Genomic DNA, 18,203 nt, shown 5'->3' on the forward strand with positions numbered 1-18,203 from the left:
TAATTGTTATATTAACGTTTTAGACTAGTTTTGAGTATTTGAAAGGGTAACAAAATACGTGTTTTGTTTTCATTGGTCCAGAAATGTCTGGAGTATCTTACTGATTCTAGAATCATCTATGAAAACAACCTCTTTCCTTTTCTTAATTTTTATTCTTTGAGACTTATTTTTGTTTGTTTGTGAAACCTAGTTGAGGTTGTTGTGGGCCTTCTTTTAAAGATATTGGGCTTGGGTTTTTTATGTACTCTTCTTTTGTTTGTTTGGATATAATTATTTGTAAAAATAGTCTCACATCTTAAAAGATATTAGTTTTTTTTATAAAATGTGATGCCCAAATAAATCTACATGTGTCCATATATATTTGTTAAATGTACTTTAGTTATTAGTAAATGGTAGTCTTGTCTTTTGTATTCTCCTAACTTCCTATATGTATTGGCCCTTTGGCCTTATCTCCATCATTAATTCCATATTGCATTTCTGCTCTTCCTTCTCTCTTCTTCTTCTCCTCTCCCTTCTCTCTTCCTATGCAGCTGATCTAACAATATTAATAATCAGTTGATTAGTCAATTAGTTCCAACAAATATTTTAAGTTTAATAATTAGTTTATCATTTTTTTAACCTTCACTTTCTAGTTTTAAATGTTTTATTAGGTTTTTAGTGGTTGACAAGTTATTCCATAAATTGTGGTAAACATAAACATTCAAGACCAATAAAGTATTAATCTAGTGGTATAAGGTTTCGGTAGATGCTTAAGATTATCAAAAATCAATGACATGATGCTTATTGAGAGTCACAACCACACAACCCGAAAGAGATTAGTTTCTTACCAACAGAGATAATGAAACACCCTTTAGTATTACAAAAAAAAACATAAGCATTAAAGTGAAATGAGTTTTGTTCCATTTTCTTTGTGAACTATTCTTTTTCATTCCATTATGTTATTTGAAAAGTTAAACACAATTCTTGAAATAAATTATGTTAACAACATACATTAACTAAGTTGCTCTATCATAATCATACCTCCATTATTTCATTGCTTAAGTTACGAAATGAAAAATAATAATTTATATTGCTTATTTGAAACATGAAATTAGTTATTAGTGCTAATATACTAAATTTTTGTCTTATACATAATAATGATATTTTTAAACCTTTTAGAAAATTAGCCGAACTCCCATAGACAAGTCTCTTACCATATTCCTCAAAATACAAATAGATTTATAATTATCATTAGCAATTTATCATATGCAAGTTCATTGGAGATGTGAAGTATATAACATGCATTGTTTTAAAATGTAAATACAAAATTAAGAATATTAGATGAAAATTGGTTAATTTGTTTATAATCATACTATATATCTTGTTTAATGAAATTAACTAAAATTAGTATACTAACGGGTGCTAATTCAAGTGGTACATTCTTGATTTCTCTTAAATAAGTTATCGAGTTCGAGTATTGTGAATGAAAAAAATGTCCGGTCAGAAAGTTAGCCCCACGTACTTATGAATGTTTTCGGCTCAGACGAGATTGCCTCTACTGCGAGGGTATAGCATGAAACCAAAAAAAACTAAAATTAGTATTGCTATATGAATTTATCATATGTTATAATACGACGTCGTTAGCAAATGTCACACTCGAACGCATTGGCGGGAAATAATCTCACTATGACTCGCCCTTTAGGGTTCATGCTTAAAACAAACTTTCCGTAGAAACCATTCTCTCTTGGTGGAATCGAGAGCAACACGAAGAAATGCCAACGTACAATATCAGGGGAATCGACGTTGATTTCCCCTATGAGGCATATGATTCACAAATCGTTTATATGGAGAAAGTCATGCAATCACTTCAGGAGGTAACTATTTCGAAGTAATCTCGTAATTTTGTTACTTATTACCAGGAAATTTTGATGTGGTTCTATTACATACTAGTGTCCTTGACTTTTTGTTTTTCGTTATTCGATGCAATGGACTGATACAATTGATTTTTCTGCCTGTTGCAATGGTTAAGAATAATGATAGTTAGGTTTTACGTGTCTAAGATAATTAGATACGCATAAGCTAGTTAATTAAGTGCTTATTCTATAATATTATCTGATGCACTTATTCAGACATGCTATAAAGAATTTATAGGATGGTGATAATCTATTTTCAGAAATTTCTCTGATAAACTCATTGAAATAAGCTATTATCACATGCCTATTCGGTTTTATACTAACTCATTGAATCACACCCTTAATCAAAACTTTGAAGAGTTATGCCATGTGAGGTTTAGCATAAAATGGTATAATAGAATATTGCCCCTGTTAATGAGAATAACGTCCAATTGAAGTCATTATCTGTATTGAATTACTTGATTTTTGTTTTCAAATGATGGGTAACAAAGGTGGGCACTGATGGTATCTATTTCACATCTTCTGTTCACCATAATTATCATGGTCGGTTATTACAGTGTGACACATAATATTGTGCTTTATTTCACATCTTATGTGTTGTTCCATGGCAGAAAAGTAATGCACTATTGGAGAGCCCCACGGGAACTGGAAAAACACTATGTCTTCTCTGTGCTACCTTAGCCTGGAGGAAGAGTTTGGGCAGTTTCACAACTGGTGTGAGCATGAAGACTGGTGATAAGTCGGATGGTATAACTGATGTTTCACTATCACAATCTCAGGCCCCAGGCCATTCTACAATTGTATATACTTCTCGCACTCATAGTCAGATCCGTCAAGTAATTCAGGAGTTGAAACGAACTTCTTACAGGTCAATTTATACCTTGGAAGATCTATATTGCTAAACTTTTGCAAATAACTGATATATTTGTTTATATTTATGTACTATTTGTTGGTTGTTGCCAATGTTGCTACTAGTGGAGCAGTGTCATGAAAATTTGCCATTCTCATTTAAGCATTTTTGTTTCCTGTCAAATTGGTGATTGTGGTGCAGAGACAGATCATGGACTTTGTGGGCTATCCTGGTTGATATTTAATGTCCTCCTATTAGAGTAATTTGCAACATATTAGTTGTGTGAAGCTGACTGGTCAACCTAAAAGTTGGTGCCATCTCATTGTAGTTTATTAGTTAGTTAGGCTTCTGCACTGTTCCAGTGTTCTAGATCATTGTATATTTATGCTACAATCATTTAGGTTTTAATCAGTTAATGTCAGTTACCATTTCAGATATGTTTTATCTCTATACTTGCTTTCCTTTTCCTACACTTAGCATTTTGTTTCCGCCCTTGAATTCTGAAACCACCAGATTTCTGTTGCATTGAAACAACCTTACAGACTCAAATCATACAGTTTTTATGGTGATATAAATGTGTTCGGGTTATGCTTATGTGGTGCTTGCTATTCATTGGTATGCAGGCCTAAGATGATAGTCCTAGGATCTCGGGAACAACTTTGCATTCATGATCAAGTGAAGCAACTTCACGGAAAAACACAATCAAATGCTTGCCGAATGCTTTGCCGAAGGCGTGGGAAGCATCAATGTAAACATTTCAGTGAAGTTTCTGGTAAATATTTTTCTTAAATTGCTCTACGCATACAATTTCAACTTTGAAATATGATTTTAGATTGCTTGGAAATTTATTCTACTCATTGTTTCATGGGTGCGTGAGAAGTCATTCTTGGCATTTTCATTTTATGAATAATTTGTGTTACTGATGAGAACCATGCGAAAACCACTTCACAAAAGCTATCTGTTCTAGTTGGAGAGCCCAAGACCTTATACCCCCCACTAGAGTAACATACTGCCAATGTGGGACTCAAGTCCCATACCTTGCAATTGCTTCCTAACAGTTACTGAACTAGTTGTGAACACTTCTATATGATGTGCAACCTTACCGTATAGAATCCTAATCTCTGTTCTCTTGCAAATTATGTTCATTATGCAAAACCTGAAAACACCATTGAATAGATGTAAAATAAAATTCTTTTAGAGACTATTGTAGTTTTGTATGCATTTGTAATACCTGATTTTCCCCCTTGCGGATTGGTTAGAATTATACCGGTGAAGTTCAACCCATGTCATATATGTGTAAGGATCAGATATCATGTCTATGCAGGTCACTGAAAACTGAAAGCATTTATCCGTTATTTGTTGAATGTTAAGTCAAATGATTGGCATTGAATTTTTGAGTGTTGGTAGTTTATCATTATGATTTAGACTAGCTTGCGATGTTTCTCAACTTCTGTTGTAGGTTATTTGAATAGCAATCCCCATCTTGGAGAAGAACCTGTAGATATTGAGGATCTGGTCAATATTGGCACAAGATTTGGGCCGTAGGTTTTCCCAGCCGTGACATATCCTTTTTGTAACCTCTTTGTTTTATTTATTTAATTCCTATTGAAATTGTTGATTGCGTAGACTTGTAGTTTACTTTGTGTCTGCTTATCTCAGGTGTCCTTATTACTTATCAAAGGAGCTCCACAAGGTTGTTGATATAGTATTTGCTCCATACAATTATCTTATTGATCGTGGGTATAGAAATTCTCTGCAACTTTCTTGGAGCAATAGTGTACTCATATTTGATGAAGCTCACAACCTCGTAAGAGAATGCATATTACAAAATTGTGATTGGAAAAATATGTTTTACTCCATAGAACTATTAAGTATTGAACTGTCAATAGTCAATACTATCTTTAATATTGTCCTCTTCACTAGTCTGTTATATATGTTATTAAATGTGATTCAAGTTTGCTTGTTATTACTTAAGAACAGTTATCATTGTGCAGGAAAGCATATGTGCTGATGCAGCCTCCTTTGACTTGCCTTCTTGGCTTCTTACAGCTTGCATTTCTGAGGCTCAAACTTGTATTGGCCTTTCAATAAAAAGAAGAGATAAATCAAATGATAAGTCACACAATCCAGAGGATTTTGCTCTCCTTAAAGGTGAGCTTACTCTTTTAAAATGCTTGTCAATGTTCTGATTTCTGTGCGACAGTATCATGACATGCTATTACTTATCTTGACATCATTATTGAAGAAAACTTATCTGATGTCAAGTTTGTTTTTGTTATCTGGATTTCTTTGAGGAGGCACCAAACTGTGTGCACATGGCATTCTGTTTTTCAATTTTGGTTAGGATACTTTGAGAATTGTATGCTGCATATTTTCTGGCAGCTCAGGTACAAGATGATATTTTCTTTCTTGCAGCACTTCTTCTAAAACTTGAAAAGCGGATTTCTGAGATGCCTATCGTATCTAAGGAATTGGGATGCACTAAACCTGGACCTTATATCTATGAACTACTGAACGATCTTAAAATCACACACAAGACTGCTTCTAAGCTCAAGGATACAATTGCACAAGCTTCAACCCTTCTTGAGGAACACAATCAGCAAAAATCTACTGGCACCATCTGCAGGTTGGATAGTTTCAGTGAAATTCTTGACACTGTTTTCAGGGATGGAAGAACTGGTCATGGTAAATACTACCGTGTAAGTTCTCGATTTGTATTATATCTGAGTTACACTTCAGTGAATGGTTTTGTTTGTCTTATTATTTCATAGCCATCTTTATGTATTTTTGCTTTTCTTGTGTTATGATATCTAACTTCAAAGCTTTATTTCCTTGTACATAAAAGGCTCATGTGCAGGAGGTTGAGGGTAGGGCTGCCAATGGCTCTAAAGGTAATCTGAGATCTTGCAATAGATTTGATGAACTAAATTTTCTCAATGTATTGAAATAGTCTTAATACTTTCATTACACTACCTTTACCTTTATTTTGCTGTCCATTAAATTTGTCACCAACTCTACGATGTCAATTTCAATTTGCACACATTTATGGCTAAGTTTACAAGTTTTATTTTATAAAATTCTTTGGTTTATGATCGAAAATTTATGCAGCCCTTGTTCACTGTATTGTTTATGGTTCTCTGTTATTACTCATGACCGTTTCATATTTCATCGATCCATGTCATAAAGATTCAACAAAGTTTACATTGACTGTCAACTGCCTAACACAACCTTCCCTTTTATCTGGCTATGTACTTAATGATTTTTAATAATCATGACATAAGCAGAGTTGATAGTTTCAGATTTAATTATTCAAAAAACTTTATCCATAATTTGTAATTTACCTTTACTTGTGCCGGTCCCACTTTATTTTTACCATTCAGATTTAGACATTTGATGTTTTTATTTTTATAGAGGTCGAGCTTCGGTACAACGACAAGGTTGCTTGCCTTGTGACCTGGAAGTAACCTTTTCGCTTGTGAGGACAAGGTTGTGCACATCTACTCTCCTTGGACCCCACTAGGTGGGGTCTGCACTTGACCACCATTTTATGTTTTCATTTTTATTAGTAAATGGCTAAATGCATTTGATGCTAAAAAATATGGTTGTTTCTGAGAGCTTTGGATAATTTTGTCATGAATATATTTCTATAGTCTAAATATGTTAAAGCTTTGTGGCCTTTGGATCTTGTGTTTTTTGGGGTTTACATGCGAAGAGGGTTTAGCATTTATAAGTTTAAGATAGGTCTGTTTGGTTATATAATACAAGTGATAGATGCTTACATTCCGTGAGTGGTAGGTGCTTCCGTTAGCACTATTAATCTTGTAAAGAAAGTAACTCTTTTTATTCGTCAGATTGTAATTTGTAACCTAGATACCTCTATCGTTTATCAAATATTATGTCTCATTATTTTAGTGCTGCAGGTAAGGTGGTGTCAAGGACACTCAGCTGGTGGTGCTTTAATCCAGGAATAGCAATGGAAGAATTCCCTAAACTTGGGGTTAGATCTGTTATATTGACATCAGGCACATTATCCCCTATGGAATCGTTTGCTGAGGAACTCAAATTGTAAGTGCTTTTCTAGCTGATTGTGTTTTCACTCAATAATGTTTTGTTTTCCATTAACTGAATTTATTCTTTTTATCTCAGAAACTTCCCCATTCGGCTGGAAAATCCACATGTGATAACCCCCAGTCAGATATGGGCTGGAGTTGTAACAGTTGGTCCTTCAGGATGCACTTTTAATTCTTCTTATCGATCTCGTGATTCGCTTGAGTACAAGCAGGAGCTTGGCAATGCAATTGGTATGAGACATACTTATGACTATAATGAGTTTGGTAAAATGAAACCTTATTTAGGTTAGTCAGTGCTAGATAGCAATGCAGGGTGGTCGGCCTAATATTTTTTTTTTGCAATATTGCATATTGTGGGATGGCTGCTATAAAGAAGGTTAGGCTAAAATCTAATTAATATATGTTAAAGTCCCACGTTGATTGATTACATGAATACTAAAACCAAGTGTTATTCCCATTATGTTCGATCATCTACATGGATCAAAGGACGTCATAATCCTCTGTCATAAATCACGTTCATTGGTAAAGCGTTGATATCTAAATCATTCTTAATTGTTTCACCTATGATTTTTTAGGCCTCGTTCCGCCTCTATAAATTGGACTAATCTCTATTTAATCTATTCTTCTTATTGACATTTCTAACGTCTCCTCCACACATGATCAAACCACCTAAGGCAAGAGTCTTTCATATTTTCTATAATAGGAGCTAACCGAATTTTTTATCTATTGTGTTCATTCCCAATATGATTAAATAACCATTTACAATGACTTGAGCAATCATCCCCAGATGAGCTAGCTTTTAGGTGGACTTAGGCCCAATCAGTCTAATATTGTATTAGGACTTCTCCCGTTGTTGGGCCACCAACATATTTCTAGTCTTGCAAACTTCACTCTAGATGTTTATCTAGTCCTGGGCGTGAGGTGTGTGTTAAGTGTTAAAGTCTAACATTGCTTGAAAAATTACCTACAATTAAAGGTGTATTCATCATTAATAAACAGTCATTATCTTGAGAACAATCACCATCAATCCAATGCATAATGAAACAAGTTAACAACGTAAAAAGTCAAGGATCATAAGGAAAACAAAGAGTACAACACCAACTCCTAAATAAGTTTAAGCCTCTAGGGCCTAAGGTAGCTAAAATCCAAATTTGAAGAAATCTGAATCATCATCTTCCAAGTTGAGGAGGCAGGGAATGAAGTAGTTCAAACAGAAAGTTCACTTGAGAAAAAGAAGTTGGATAGGGTATAATTGTAACCCTAAACCAGATTATACGTCAAAATCAAAAGGGTAGGAAACCAGGTCCCGAGTTATTAGTATTATAAATTTTTACATGATTTCAACTGTGTTTTCACATAATTCTGAAGTTCTGCATTTTTAGACTAAAATAATAGCCAGGAACATGACAGAATTTGGAAATAGGTGATTCAAGATTTGAATGCCTTCTCAGAATTTGAGAAAAAGAGAAGTCAGATTATCACTGATACTAAATGTTTCATGCTAATATTGTTTTCCAGTAAATTTGGCCCGAATTGTTCCTGATGGGCTTCTTGTATTCTTCCCATCTTATTACCTTTTGGACCAATGCATTGGGTGCTGGAAAAGCTTGGTAAGACTCACAAACTTAATGAAGTGGTAGAATTGTTTGCTCTTAATATCCGACCAATTTTGTTTTTTGTTTTTGTTTTCAGAGTAATGAAAGTTCAACGTCAATATGGGAGAGAATTTGCAAACACAAGAAACCAGTTATAGAACCTCGGGAATCATCATTGTTTGCCTCTTCAATTAAGGTGACACTTTAAGTAACATTGTGAAACATTCATCCATAATTAGAATTTGGATGGATCATATGCTAAGATGGGCTTCTATGTTTTTCTCGGTAGGACTACGTATCTAAGCTGAAAGATACCTCTGCATCTGGAGCAGTTTTTTTTGCTGTTTGTCGTGGTAAGGTATGCCTTGTCCTGTCTCTGATAGGCATTCATATTGCAGTTTGTTGCCTAGGTACTAGGATAGTAGGATGCATGCTTATACGGTTGTACCTGTTGTTGTATGATACAGCCATATACAGGTTGGAGGGATATTGCATTATATCTGAAAAATCTAGGATACATGAAAATGTATATCGTATAAATTATTATATTCAGTAGTATGCATAAATAAGTGTTAAGGTTCTATCTCAAAACTAATCGGCAATAATGAAATAGCTCAACACGTATTTAAACCCCCTCTATAAGCCTGCAGGTCTAGGCAATGGGTTACCTTTGACCCAATACAAAATGGCATCTTTTGACCCATGACAATTGGAGAGAATTTGGGCTCTGACTTTGATACTATGTTGAGGTTCAATCTCAAAACCAATTAGCAATGAGAGGAGTAGCCCATCAGGCATTTAAACCACTCCCGAGACAATAAGGTAGATGATGTGGGACTTACTCTCAACATTAAGAGATAGATGTTTAAAAAAGAAGATTCATTATTCTAGAAGAGAGCTGTAATGCAAATCAAATATAAGCTCACTGCCTCACTTAGATGCATCTGAAGTTCATTTTGCCAATACATGCCTGTTGAACTACGGTTATTTTATCAGGTGAGTGAAGGATTAGATTTTGCGGATCATGCTGGAAGAGCTGTGGTAATTACTGGTTTGCCGTTTGCCACCATTACAGATGCTAAGGTTTGATAGTCTTTTTCCATTCATTCCCTGGGATTTAGTTTCCCTTTGAATTTTATATTTTATGTTCATTATTCATTAAGCATTCTAAAGCTATATAGCTCTGCTCAGTATGTAAGTTAATAAATTGCAATCATTGGATTTAATCACAAACAGGTTCGTCTAAAACGTGAATATTTGGATCAACAACCTCATGCACAAGGAGAGATATCCAAGGTTCTATTGGTTTCATCTGACATAAATGTTATACACTTTTACGTAGTAAATGCTTATTTATTTGCACATGAGCAGGTTTTAACCGGAGATGAGTGGTATAACCAACAAGCCTCCCGAGCTGTGAATCAAGCTGTTGGACGTGTAATTCGTCATCGGCATGACTATGGAGCTATTATTTTCTGTGATGAAAGGTTTTATTCTCCAGTTGTTTTGATATAAAATTTTCCAAAATACATATAATCGGAAGTTGGAACTACTACTAGTGAAGTAACATAAGCTTTGATTAGTTACTCCCTGTTCTATTTTTTAGGTGTTACTTTTTGAAAGAAAAGATAATTAGCCCTGCTGTTATTTGTCTTCTAGATGATTAGTAAATCAGTGGCTTGTTTTGGTCCTGACAAGTGATAATTTTTATGGTAGTGTCCTAGTGGTGTTTTCTCTTTCCCTCTCTCTATTTAATGAATGCTTAAATTTCTTTTTATACATAGGAGGATTCCACAATACCCCTACGGTAGTGTTTGGTACAAAGACAGTTTTTACAGTCCTGAGCATTTCACTTCGGAATGTGACTTACTCTTGTATGCTAGAAGATTATAGAAAAAAGTCCAGGCAAATGGGATTCCCAAGAATTTGAAAATTCAAACACGAATTTATTTGGAAAATCAATTATATTCTTAGCAATGTTTTATATCAACCAAACATGGGAGTGAAACTTATCCATGCATCACAATCACTGGAATGTGCTCAAAATCATGTCAGCTACCAAACACCAAGTAATGTCATATGAATTCATTAGTAGTAAGGAGTTAACCATACTTCATATCATATCACTTGGGGTACTGGTACCACCAACTGAGGCTCGTAGGGTCATAGTATTACCCTTATCTAAATAAAAAAGGTGTGGCCCAATGCATGGAGCTCCCATTTAGTAGGGAACACATACATTAATATAAAATTTAACTAGTGCACATATACAGAGTTTTGATTATTCCTTCTACTTATTCAATTCCAATAGTTGTTACGGTATGACCTTTGTTGTTTTACCAATTTTTGCTGAGGATTATTCTTAATCTTGGAGTGATTTACAGGTTTGCACAACCGCATCGTCAGTCCCAAGTCTCACGTTGGATACAGCCTCACATTAAGGTGATGTTCTGCAATGGACTTGTATTCCTGGATTACAATTTTTTTGTACTTAATTGATTTCTGATCTTGCAGTGTTTCTCAAGATTTGGAGAAGTCGTTTTTACTCTAACTCGATTTTTTCGGGATGGAAGAACAACCCAGGGTCCTGCAAAACTGTCATTGTTAGAAGCTAAAAAAGAGGGTTAGTTCTTTTGTACTACATTCTGACTTGTGGTCCCAACCTTATTTTTTGATTGCAACTCTAAAATATTATAAGTTTGTTTCTTGAAAGAGTAACAGATCTGCTTTATAGTTTTATGAATTAGCAGTTGAATTTGTAATGTATTTGATAAAGATTAGGAATATTGTCATTACAGCCGACTTAATGCTAAACCTCCTGCAAAGGAGAAAGGGGGAAAATGAGCTGCCTAGAAGGTGATATGTTGGCTACATGATCATATATGAGTCTTGCCAACCTAAAAAGTTCAGCTAACTGTGAATAATGGATCTAGTTCTATGCTGAAGTACTTTGTAACTCATTCCACGAAAGTAGTTTCATTTTCTCAGAAATTTTGTGGTCCATACTGGTTTAGATGAGTTTTAAAAGTGTTTCTATTTTTTTAATTTGAGTACAACTTTTTACTTGCAAGTGAATTGCTACAGTAAATCTATAATTGACTGTATTGTTCTATTCCAGTCTACAATTGATGTAAATTTGATTTCTTGCAAAGAGCAGCCCGTCTTTCTTTATATCCTTTCTTCTTTTTCTACTAAAATGATTGAAAATGAGTGATCCTTTCTCATATAGAAATTCTGGAAGAAACGACATCGTCAGAGCACCATCTGGACAAATTTTACCATGACAAACTTTTCTCACCTCGGGTAACTCCTTAATTGCACATTGTAAAGACACTGATATTTTTTCAACCATATACTACTGTTTATCCCTCCAGCTTGTTAATGATTGTACTTGCAGACTACACCAGCAGCTCCGAATTGTTCTTTAAAAGCTTCGTCATCGCTTGATAGTAAAAAGTGGCATACTTCATTTTTGGGGGAAGTTGTGCCTGCCAATCGCTCTTCTCTGGCTTCCGACAATTGCAAGATTGTAGGTTGTGAAAGTTCAAGAGGTACATGTCACACAGTTTTGCATGGAAGGAAGATTGTGCTATCAGAAGAACGTGACATGGTTGATTTGGCTGATAGTTGTCAGCCAGGTGAAAAATCAAAGGATATGCTAATAGCACCTTGTTCTGCCAAGAAACGTAGATTTATAAGTGGAGAGTATGACTTGAAGCAACATTTTGGAAATTCTCGCGAGCATTCATCTGGTACAAAATTCTTTTGAATTTGTAATTTTGTGAATCATGACAAATTAGTAGATTTATAATATAGCTTGTCGAAATGCTGAAGGTGGAGAACAGCATCGTAAAGATGATATTACCTCCCAAAGTATAAGTCCTGAGTTCGGTAGACAAAAAAGGAATCTTCCTGCTGATTCTGCGGCTTCCACTGTTGATAAAACCGAAGGATCAGCATTCCTTGCTCAGGTGAAGACATTATATGTTAATAAATGGATTTGCATACATGCACCTGAAGTAGGGAATGATGTAACTAGAGCCAAAAGATTGGCATTGGTTCTAGTTACTGTTCATGGTTAAGACCATACAGGATCATGTCCTTACTTTTCATCATCAAAGGCAATATGTAAGCAACGCAAGAGAATCCAATGAAATATATAAGCATGAACAGTTAGCATAATATCATATGCAGTCTTAATATTGACATTGATTCTCTTAATTTTTTCATAACCTAATTCATGTTGGACCCTACTTAGTATGTAACACTTCTATCATTAAAATAAGACTAAGTTATCCTTTTTAGATTGAAACCCTAATTCCTTTGTGAATCTGCTCCAAAATAATCAGATTAGTATCATAGCTAAATTATAGGTTCTGTTCTGTTAATAACTCCCAAACAGACAAACTCCATCATATTGGGCAAGCTTTTTTTATTGAAAGTTTGTAACCTACCCAGTGCTCCCCATAGGCTTATAAAGTTACCACTAGTATTGCTTCTGAAAATGCATCCAAATACCTTAATCACAGCCTTAGATCTTACTAATTCCTCTTCGTTTTCTTTTTCAATATCAGTTTGGCCATCATGTCCTGAAGTGTTAAATTAATGGCATGGCCTGGCAGATTTGTCATGTCACAGCCAACGTTAAAATGGCAAATGTTCTCCCACATCAGAGGATATTTGTTTTTTTCCAGCTAATATGTCTTGAAAAAATACTTAATAAACCTTGCTCTGCCTTCGCAAAGTGTCATCATCTTCTTGGCTGCGTCTCTTCAGGCAGACAACTATACTCAGCTCTACATCTCTGTTCTGCATCTCCTCTCTCTCTCTCCTCTCTTGGCTACCCAATGCTCAGGATGTTTTCTTTTTATTTGGAAATCAATCCCCCACTAGCCTTAACCCACTCTTACAAAATTTCTGAAATATTGTGTTACCTTTTGCTTGCTCTTTTGTTTCCCTTTCCTATTTAGCGTAGTTTCTAGAAGTCTGTAGGTTCTGAAATTCTTTCTCTGTTTATTTATTTCCTTCTTTCCACTGATGACTGCTTGAAAAACCACTAAAAATAGTAGTGACAGACTCACTCAGGCTGGTATTTTTGTAGTTATCCAGAGAATGACTCAAATAAGATGTCACTGATCTTAATATAAGTTTTTAGGTTTTATATATTTTTAAACATTCTGCAGGGTTTATTAGTATATTTTATTTGGTTAGTGATCTCACTATGGTTCCTCCACTGTCAACATTTTTTGTAATTTTTATTTTCTTGTTTTAACAATGATTTTCAATTCCACTTGATATTGGTTACTTAAAATGCAGTTACTTCAAATGAATCCAGTTCCCTGCAAAGATCGATTTTTTAAAACTATAGAAACAGAGTTTTTTCTGTAAGCATCAATCCTCTATAGTGTAGGGAACATGGCAATAAAATTTGGTTTTCCTTTCTTGTCAAATATAATGATGAAAACTTTGGACTGAGGTTACTTTGTTTTAATCATGCCCTACAGGTTCGAGAGAAGCTCAGTGCTGCAGAATATATAGACTTTGTGGGTTATATGAAGGCACTTAAAACCAAATCGATGAAGATTGGTGATATCTTGCAATGCATTTCTAGATTGTTTTCTGGGCCTGAGAGGCTTCCTCTCCTTAAAAGGTATATAGTGAAAGTATAAAAGTATAAATGACTCTTTTCTGGTAAAGTAATGTCATTGTTCTTATCATTCGTCACTAGTCAAAATTTTGTCTTATCATTCATCACTAGTCAATTTTTGTGTCCATAACGTCCTTGTCCTTTATAACTGTAATGCATGAGTTACATGGTTTAATGTTATCTGCAATTCTAATACAAGGGGTAGCATGTGAAAGAAAGTGACTACTTTCCTCACCTGAGATTACTTGTCATTTTGGCTCATCCATATCCTTGCATGAGGCTTTATTCTTGACAGAAACATATTCCTGGCAATTTATCTAATTGGAATTACTTATGTTGTTAAATCACTATAACCTTCATTATATTGTTTTCAACAGGTTCAAGGATTACATCCCAGCAAAATATCATTCTTTGTATGAACAGTATGCCGATGAAAAAAATTAACATCTTGGAGGTTAATCAAAGGTGCTCTGCTTGTAGCTGTCACTGATTATTTTTTCGCTAAAACTCAGGTACACTTTTGCCGTTTCTCTTGAATTTTATGATTCAAGATATGGAAAGGAATGAATAATAGTGTATATGAGAACTTGTAACTAGACTAGGAGCAAGTACTGAGATCAAGAAATCTAAATTAGAGATTGGTATTACTCTTCTCTTTGATTTAATAGAGAAGAAGATCTCATGTTGTCTGTTTTAGAAACATTTGGGCACCTTAGTGCTTTATGGCATTTTGTCACAAACAGATTGGAACGAGTCTTCTTGAGATTTGATGTTGAACTGTGTGGATCAACAGATCAATATATTGAAAATTCATTTATCATTTTTCAGACAAATTTGTTTGATATTTTTATATCAGTTGGGCATCTTATGAAGGCAGTTTCTACAAACTGACCTATAATTATAGGTCAACCGCATTATTGAAACTCAACTTTTAGGTTGCCATAGTTCTATCAGCTAGGTCCTCGAAAGTTGGTTAATAATTAAGCCATTCAAATTAACATTGCTTTACATTTTTAAGGTCTTTGATACAAAACTTTCATAGACTTGTAAACATTATTATTATCTTTGTAGGACTAAATTCTTGGATTAAAATATAGATTTAATTAGAATGTATCATCAGCGAGTAAGTTTTTAATATTGTCAACCCATGGTGCAACAAAAGATAAAGAATGTTTGAATTTTGTAATAACTAATTGACTATTGATTGAAGTCATACATGTGATACTGTATATAATTGGCTTCAAAATTCAACTCTTGATTTATATCTCAAGTAGAAGAAAGTGACGAATTGACGCACCCATTATCAAAAATAACCATAAAGGATCTGAATATTTGAGTTTTCTATTGATATAAATTCACTACGGCACGTAACCATGATCGATTATACAATTTATAGAATTCCTATTTGAAGTACCGTCACTAAAATAAAGCTAGTTGGTACTATCAGTTGTGATTTTTGATGAATTTTCATTAAAATCAATGGCGTGTTCGTACTATTTGTATTAATTTACTGTAAAAGTGATAACGTTACTTAACAAGAAAATGTTAACGTTAAGAAATAATCAGTTAAATGTGAAGGAATGTCAAAGAGCTATATTTCACCTTAAACCACGTAAGTACAAAGCTTAAACCATAAACAGTGTTCATTTTTTCTTCACAACACTCAATATCATCTTATTCAGCATATTGATGGGAATAAGACTTTAAAGTATGAAATATAGTTGTGAGATGACTCTAAATTTTTCTTTTCCTTTCTTTTTATTTCAAAACTTAACTCGCAAATGAAATTCTGTTGTACCAAATCTTATCAAGCGCTAATAGATCTATGCTCCTCAAAAAGAATCTTAGGAGGAAACTTCCAACAATAATAATAATTATAAAAAAAAGAAGTTCTCACTCTTTTTTGATTAGGTGAAATTCAATGTATATTTAGTAGATAAATAATGATCTTATGATTTAGTGACTTTTATATGAAATCATCCAATAGTTGAAAACAATACTATTTCAATGAGTATTAAGTTAATTTATCAGTTGACATTAAAAAGAAATTTTGCCTATAAAAAATTGAATTAGTGAAAATTTCATTAAATATAAAAGAAGTTAAAAGTTCAAAACAAAAATCTTTCTTGAACCTAGTCCCCAAGACAATGTTTATCTTTCCTTTTCAATAAAAAATAACTAAAACAATCACAAAGACCAGTGTTCTAAATAAATATGTATTGAAAGTGTGGGATCACAATCTATTAGGGTACACAATTATGCTATGACCACCAATCAAACATCATCCCCTATAATACATAGAAAAGGTTTTGTTTCTTCCTCTGCTTTCTGTTATAATAGTGTTATTTCATCGTAAATAAAATGATAAAAGAATCATAATATCTTGTTTTTCCTTTTGTTCGGGTAGTACTTATCTCTCTAGAGTATCCTATGGCTAAGCTCTGTCTTAGGGTATATAATGAAACTATATACTTTGGATTGCACTCAGAAGCATTGATTAAGTGGAATCAGTTCTGCCAAATCTAGATTAAACAAAAAGTATATTGAACCAAGTAAAACTTGTAATTGGATGATATAATATATCAATTATAAAAAACATTATTGGGCTACAATCTCAACTGAATAATCAGTGGATTTGGTTCAAGATCCTGAAACACTAACACCCAAATTCTAATATCTTATTATTATTTCTTCACCTTTCTACTGATCATAACAGTTCTAACACTATGTGGCTTCACCTTCATCATAGTCCCAGACTCAGAATTTTGACGCATGACAGTGATAATATCCACAAAAGCACTAAGAATGAACTTGTGTGACTTCTTTTCATTCAGATTCAGATAACAAAACAATAAATCTTCCATGAATTCCCAATCAATCTCACCTTCATGGTTCCTTGCTCTTGTTTCCACCATCTCTTTCATTGAACGCTTAAATTCCTCATATGGGTTAGGTGAGCATGACAATAGGGCAATGCAATTATCTGGAAGTGTTGTCTTTTCCATGTTAACACCTTCCTTTGACGATGAATCGTTGACTGTTATTGCGGTCGTGGTTGAGGTTGCGGTCGAGCCTGTCTCATCGTGATCAGATATTTTTCTTGGCGTTGTTGTCATGCTTGTCATTGCATCGTCTACCACTAGTGATCCGGAGAACCCCGGCTTCACGAAAAATCTAGTGGAGCCACAAAGATCACGTGGCATTTCCAACAACCTTGGTGAATCAAACAACATAGGACCTAGGTTTGGTCCTTCTTCACCATGGCTTTGATTTTCTAAGAACACCCTTCTAGTATTCTTGTATTTACTTCCATTTTCTCCATCACCATCATCATCTTTGAGGTATAAAGATTTGAAATTTTCCAAGAGGAAACGATCAACATCAGCTAGTGTTGCTGCAGCATCATCCTTATGATCGTTGTTGTTGCTGCTATTGCTTCCATCATGAGTTTCATTTCTACCTTCTAAGGCAAAAGAAGGTGTCTTTGGATGCTTACATCCTGAGAGAATCCAACCCTTAGAAAAGGGTAATGAGTGAAAGGGTAATTGAATTTGTGGGTGGTGATAGGTTTTGATCTTGGAGATGTAATCATGAAGGGTTTTTTGGAATTTCTTGGGCATGGTTTATTGTGGCTATGCTATAGTTTTTGTTGATGGGGGATATTGAGTAGTGAAAATGTTCATATGGGAGTGTGGTTTTATAACATGGAAAGTTTTTTTTTTATAGATATATATCTCCTCACCCTCTTCCTCAAAAGAATTAATTGTTTTCGGCTTGCGTGATTATACTTACCAACAAGTGTTACTTCCAAAAACCGATTTTATGATTTTTTGGTCAATTTAAAAATCTTACACTACTAAATTCACGTCTTCTTGATTTATAACTTGGAAAGATGGAGACACGAAATGTTTGACTATTAGATTAATGTATTTTATGAAATAAATTTGGTTAGAGGAGAATTTGGTGATAAGCATGAACTTGGTTGCAATTGAGAATCATGCTTCTTGCCAAATTGCATAAGAAAGTAAGTAGTATAATTTGATTCGATGAACATGGACTTTTTTATATATACTAATAATAAAATCAATATCTTTATAACAAAAAAAAAATCATAATCTTTTTGTGTCAAGTTTGGACTTTGGATAGCAA

General features: G+C 34.0%; 2 protein-coding genes across 3 annotated transcripts; one reads left to right on the forward strand and one right to left on the reverse strand.

The window, feature by feature from the left end:
- Nucleotides 1,658-14,897, forward strand: LOC109342852 (regulator of telomere elongation helicase 1). Of its 2 annotated transcripts, XM_019580883.1 has the most exons (24): nt 1,658-1,853; nt 2,504-2,760; nt 3,366-3,514; nt 4,202-4,283; nt 4,402-4,549; nt 4,737-4,893; nt 5,158-5,441; nt 5,588-5,633; nt 6,663-6,807; nt 6,889-7,043; nt 8,331-8,422; nt 8,505-8,603; nt 8,697-8,765; nt 9,404-9,490; nt 9,644-9,703; nt 9,779-9,894; nt 10,792-10,849; nt 10,922-11,030; nt 11,637-11,710; nt 11,805-11,958; nt 12,046-12,159; nt 12,242-12,378; nt 13,912-14,057; nt 14,432-14,897. In XM_019580883.1, exons 1-24 carry the CDS (start codon nt 1,752-1,754, stop codon nt 14,496-14,498), a joined length of 2,907 nt encoding a protein of 968 aa, XP_019436428.1. In that variant the 5' UTR covers nt 1,658-1,751; the 3' UTR covers nt 14,499-14,897. The 2 variants fall into 2 exon arrangements, with proteins under 2 accessions (XP_019436428.1, XP_019436427.1); XM_019580882.1 differs by having other exon boundaries at nt 11,805-12,159; nt 14,432-14,896.
- On the reverse strand, nt 16,600-17,741 carry LOC109342853 (transcription repressor OFP14). Its single transcript, XM_019580884.1, has one exon. The coding sequence runs from the start codon at nt 17,672-17,674 to the stop codon at nt 16,739-16,741; it is 936 nt and encodes a 311-aa protein (XP_019436429.1). The 5' UTR covers nt 17,675-17,741; the 3' UTR covers nt 16,600-16,738.

The sequence above is a fragment of the Lupinus angustifolius genome, chromosome LG03, assembly GCF_001865875.1.
Source record: "Lupinus angustifolius cultivar Tanjil chromosome LG03, LupAngTanjil_v1.0, whole genome shotgun sequence".
Taxonomy (NCBI): Eukaryota; Viridiplantae; Streptophyta; class Magnoliopsida; order Fabales; family Fabaceae; genus Lupinus; species Lupinus angustifolius.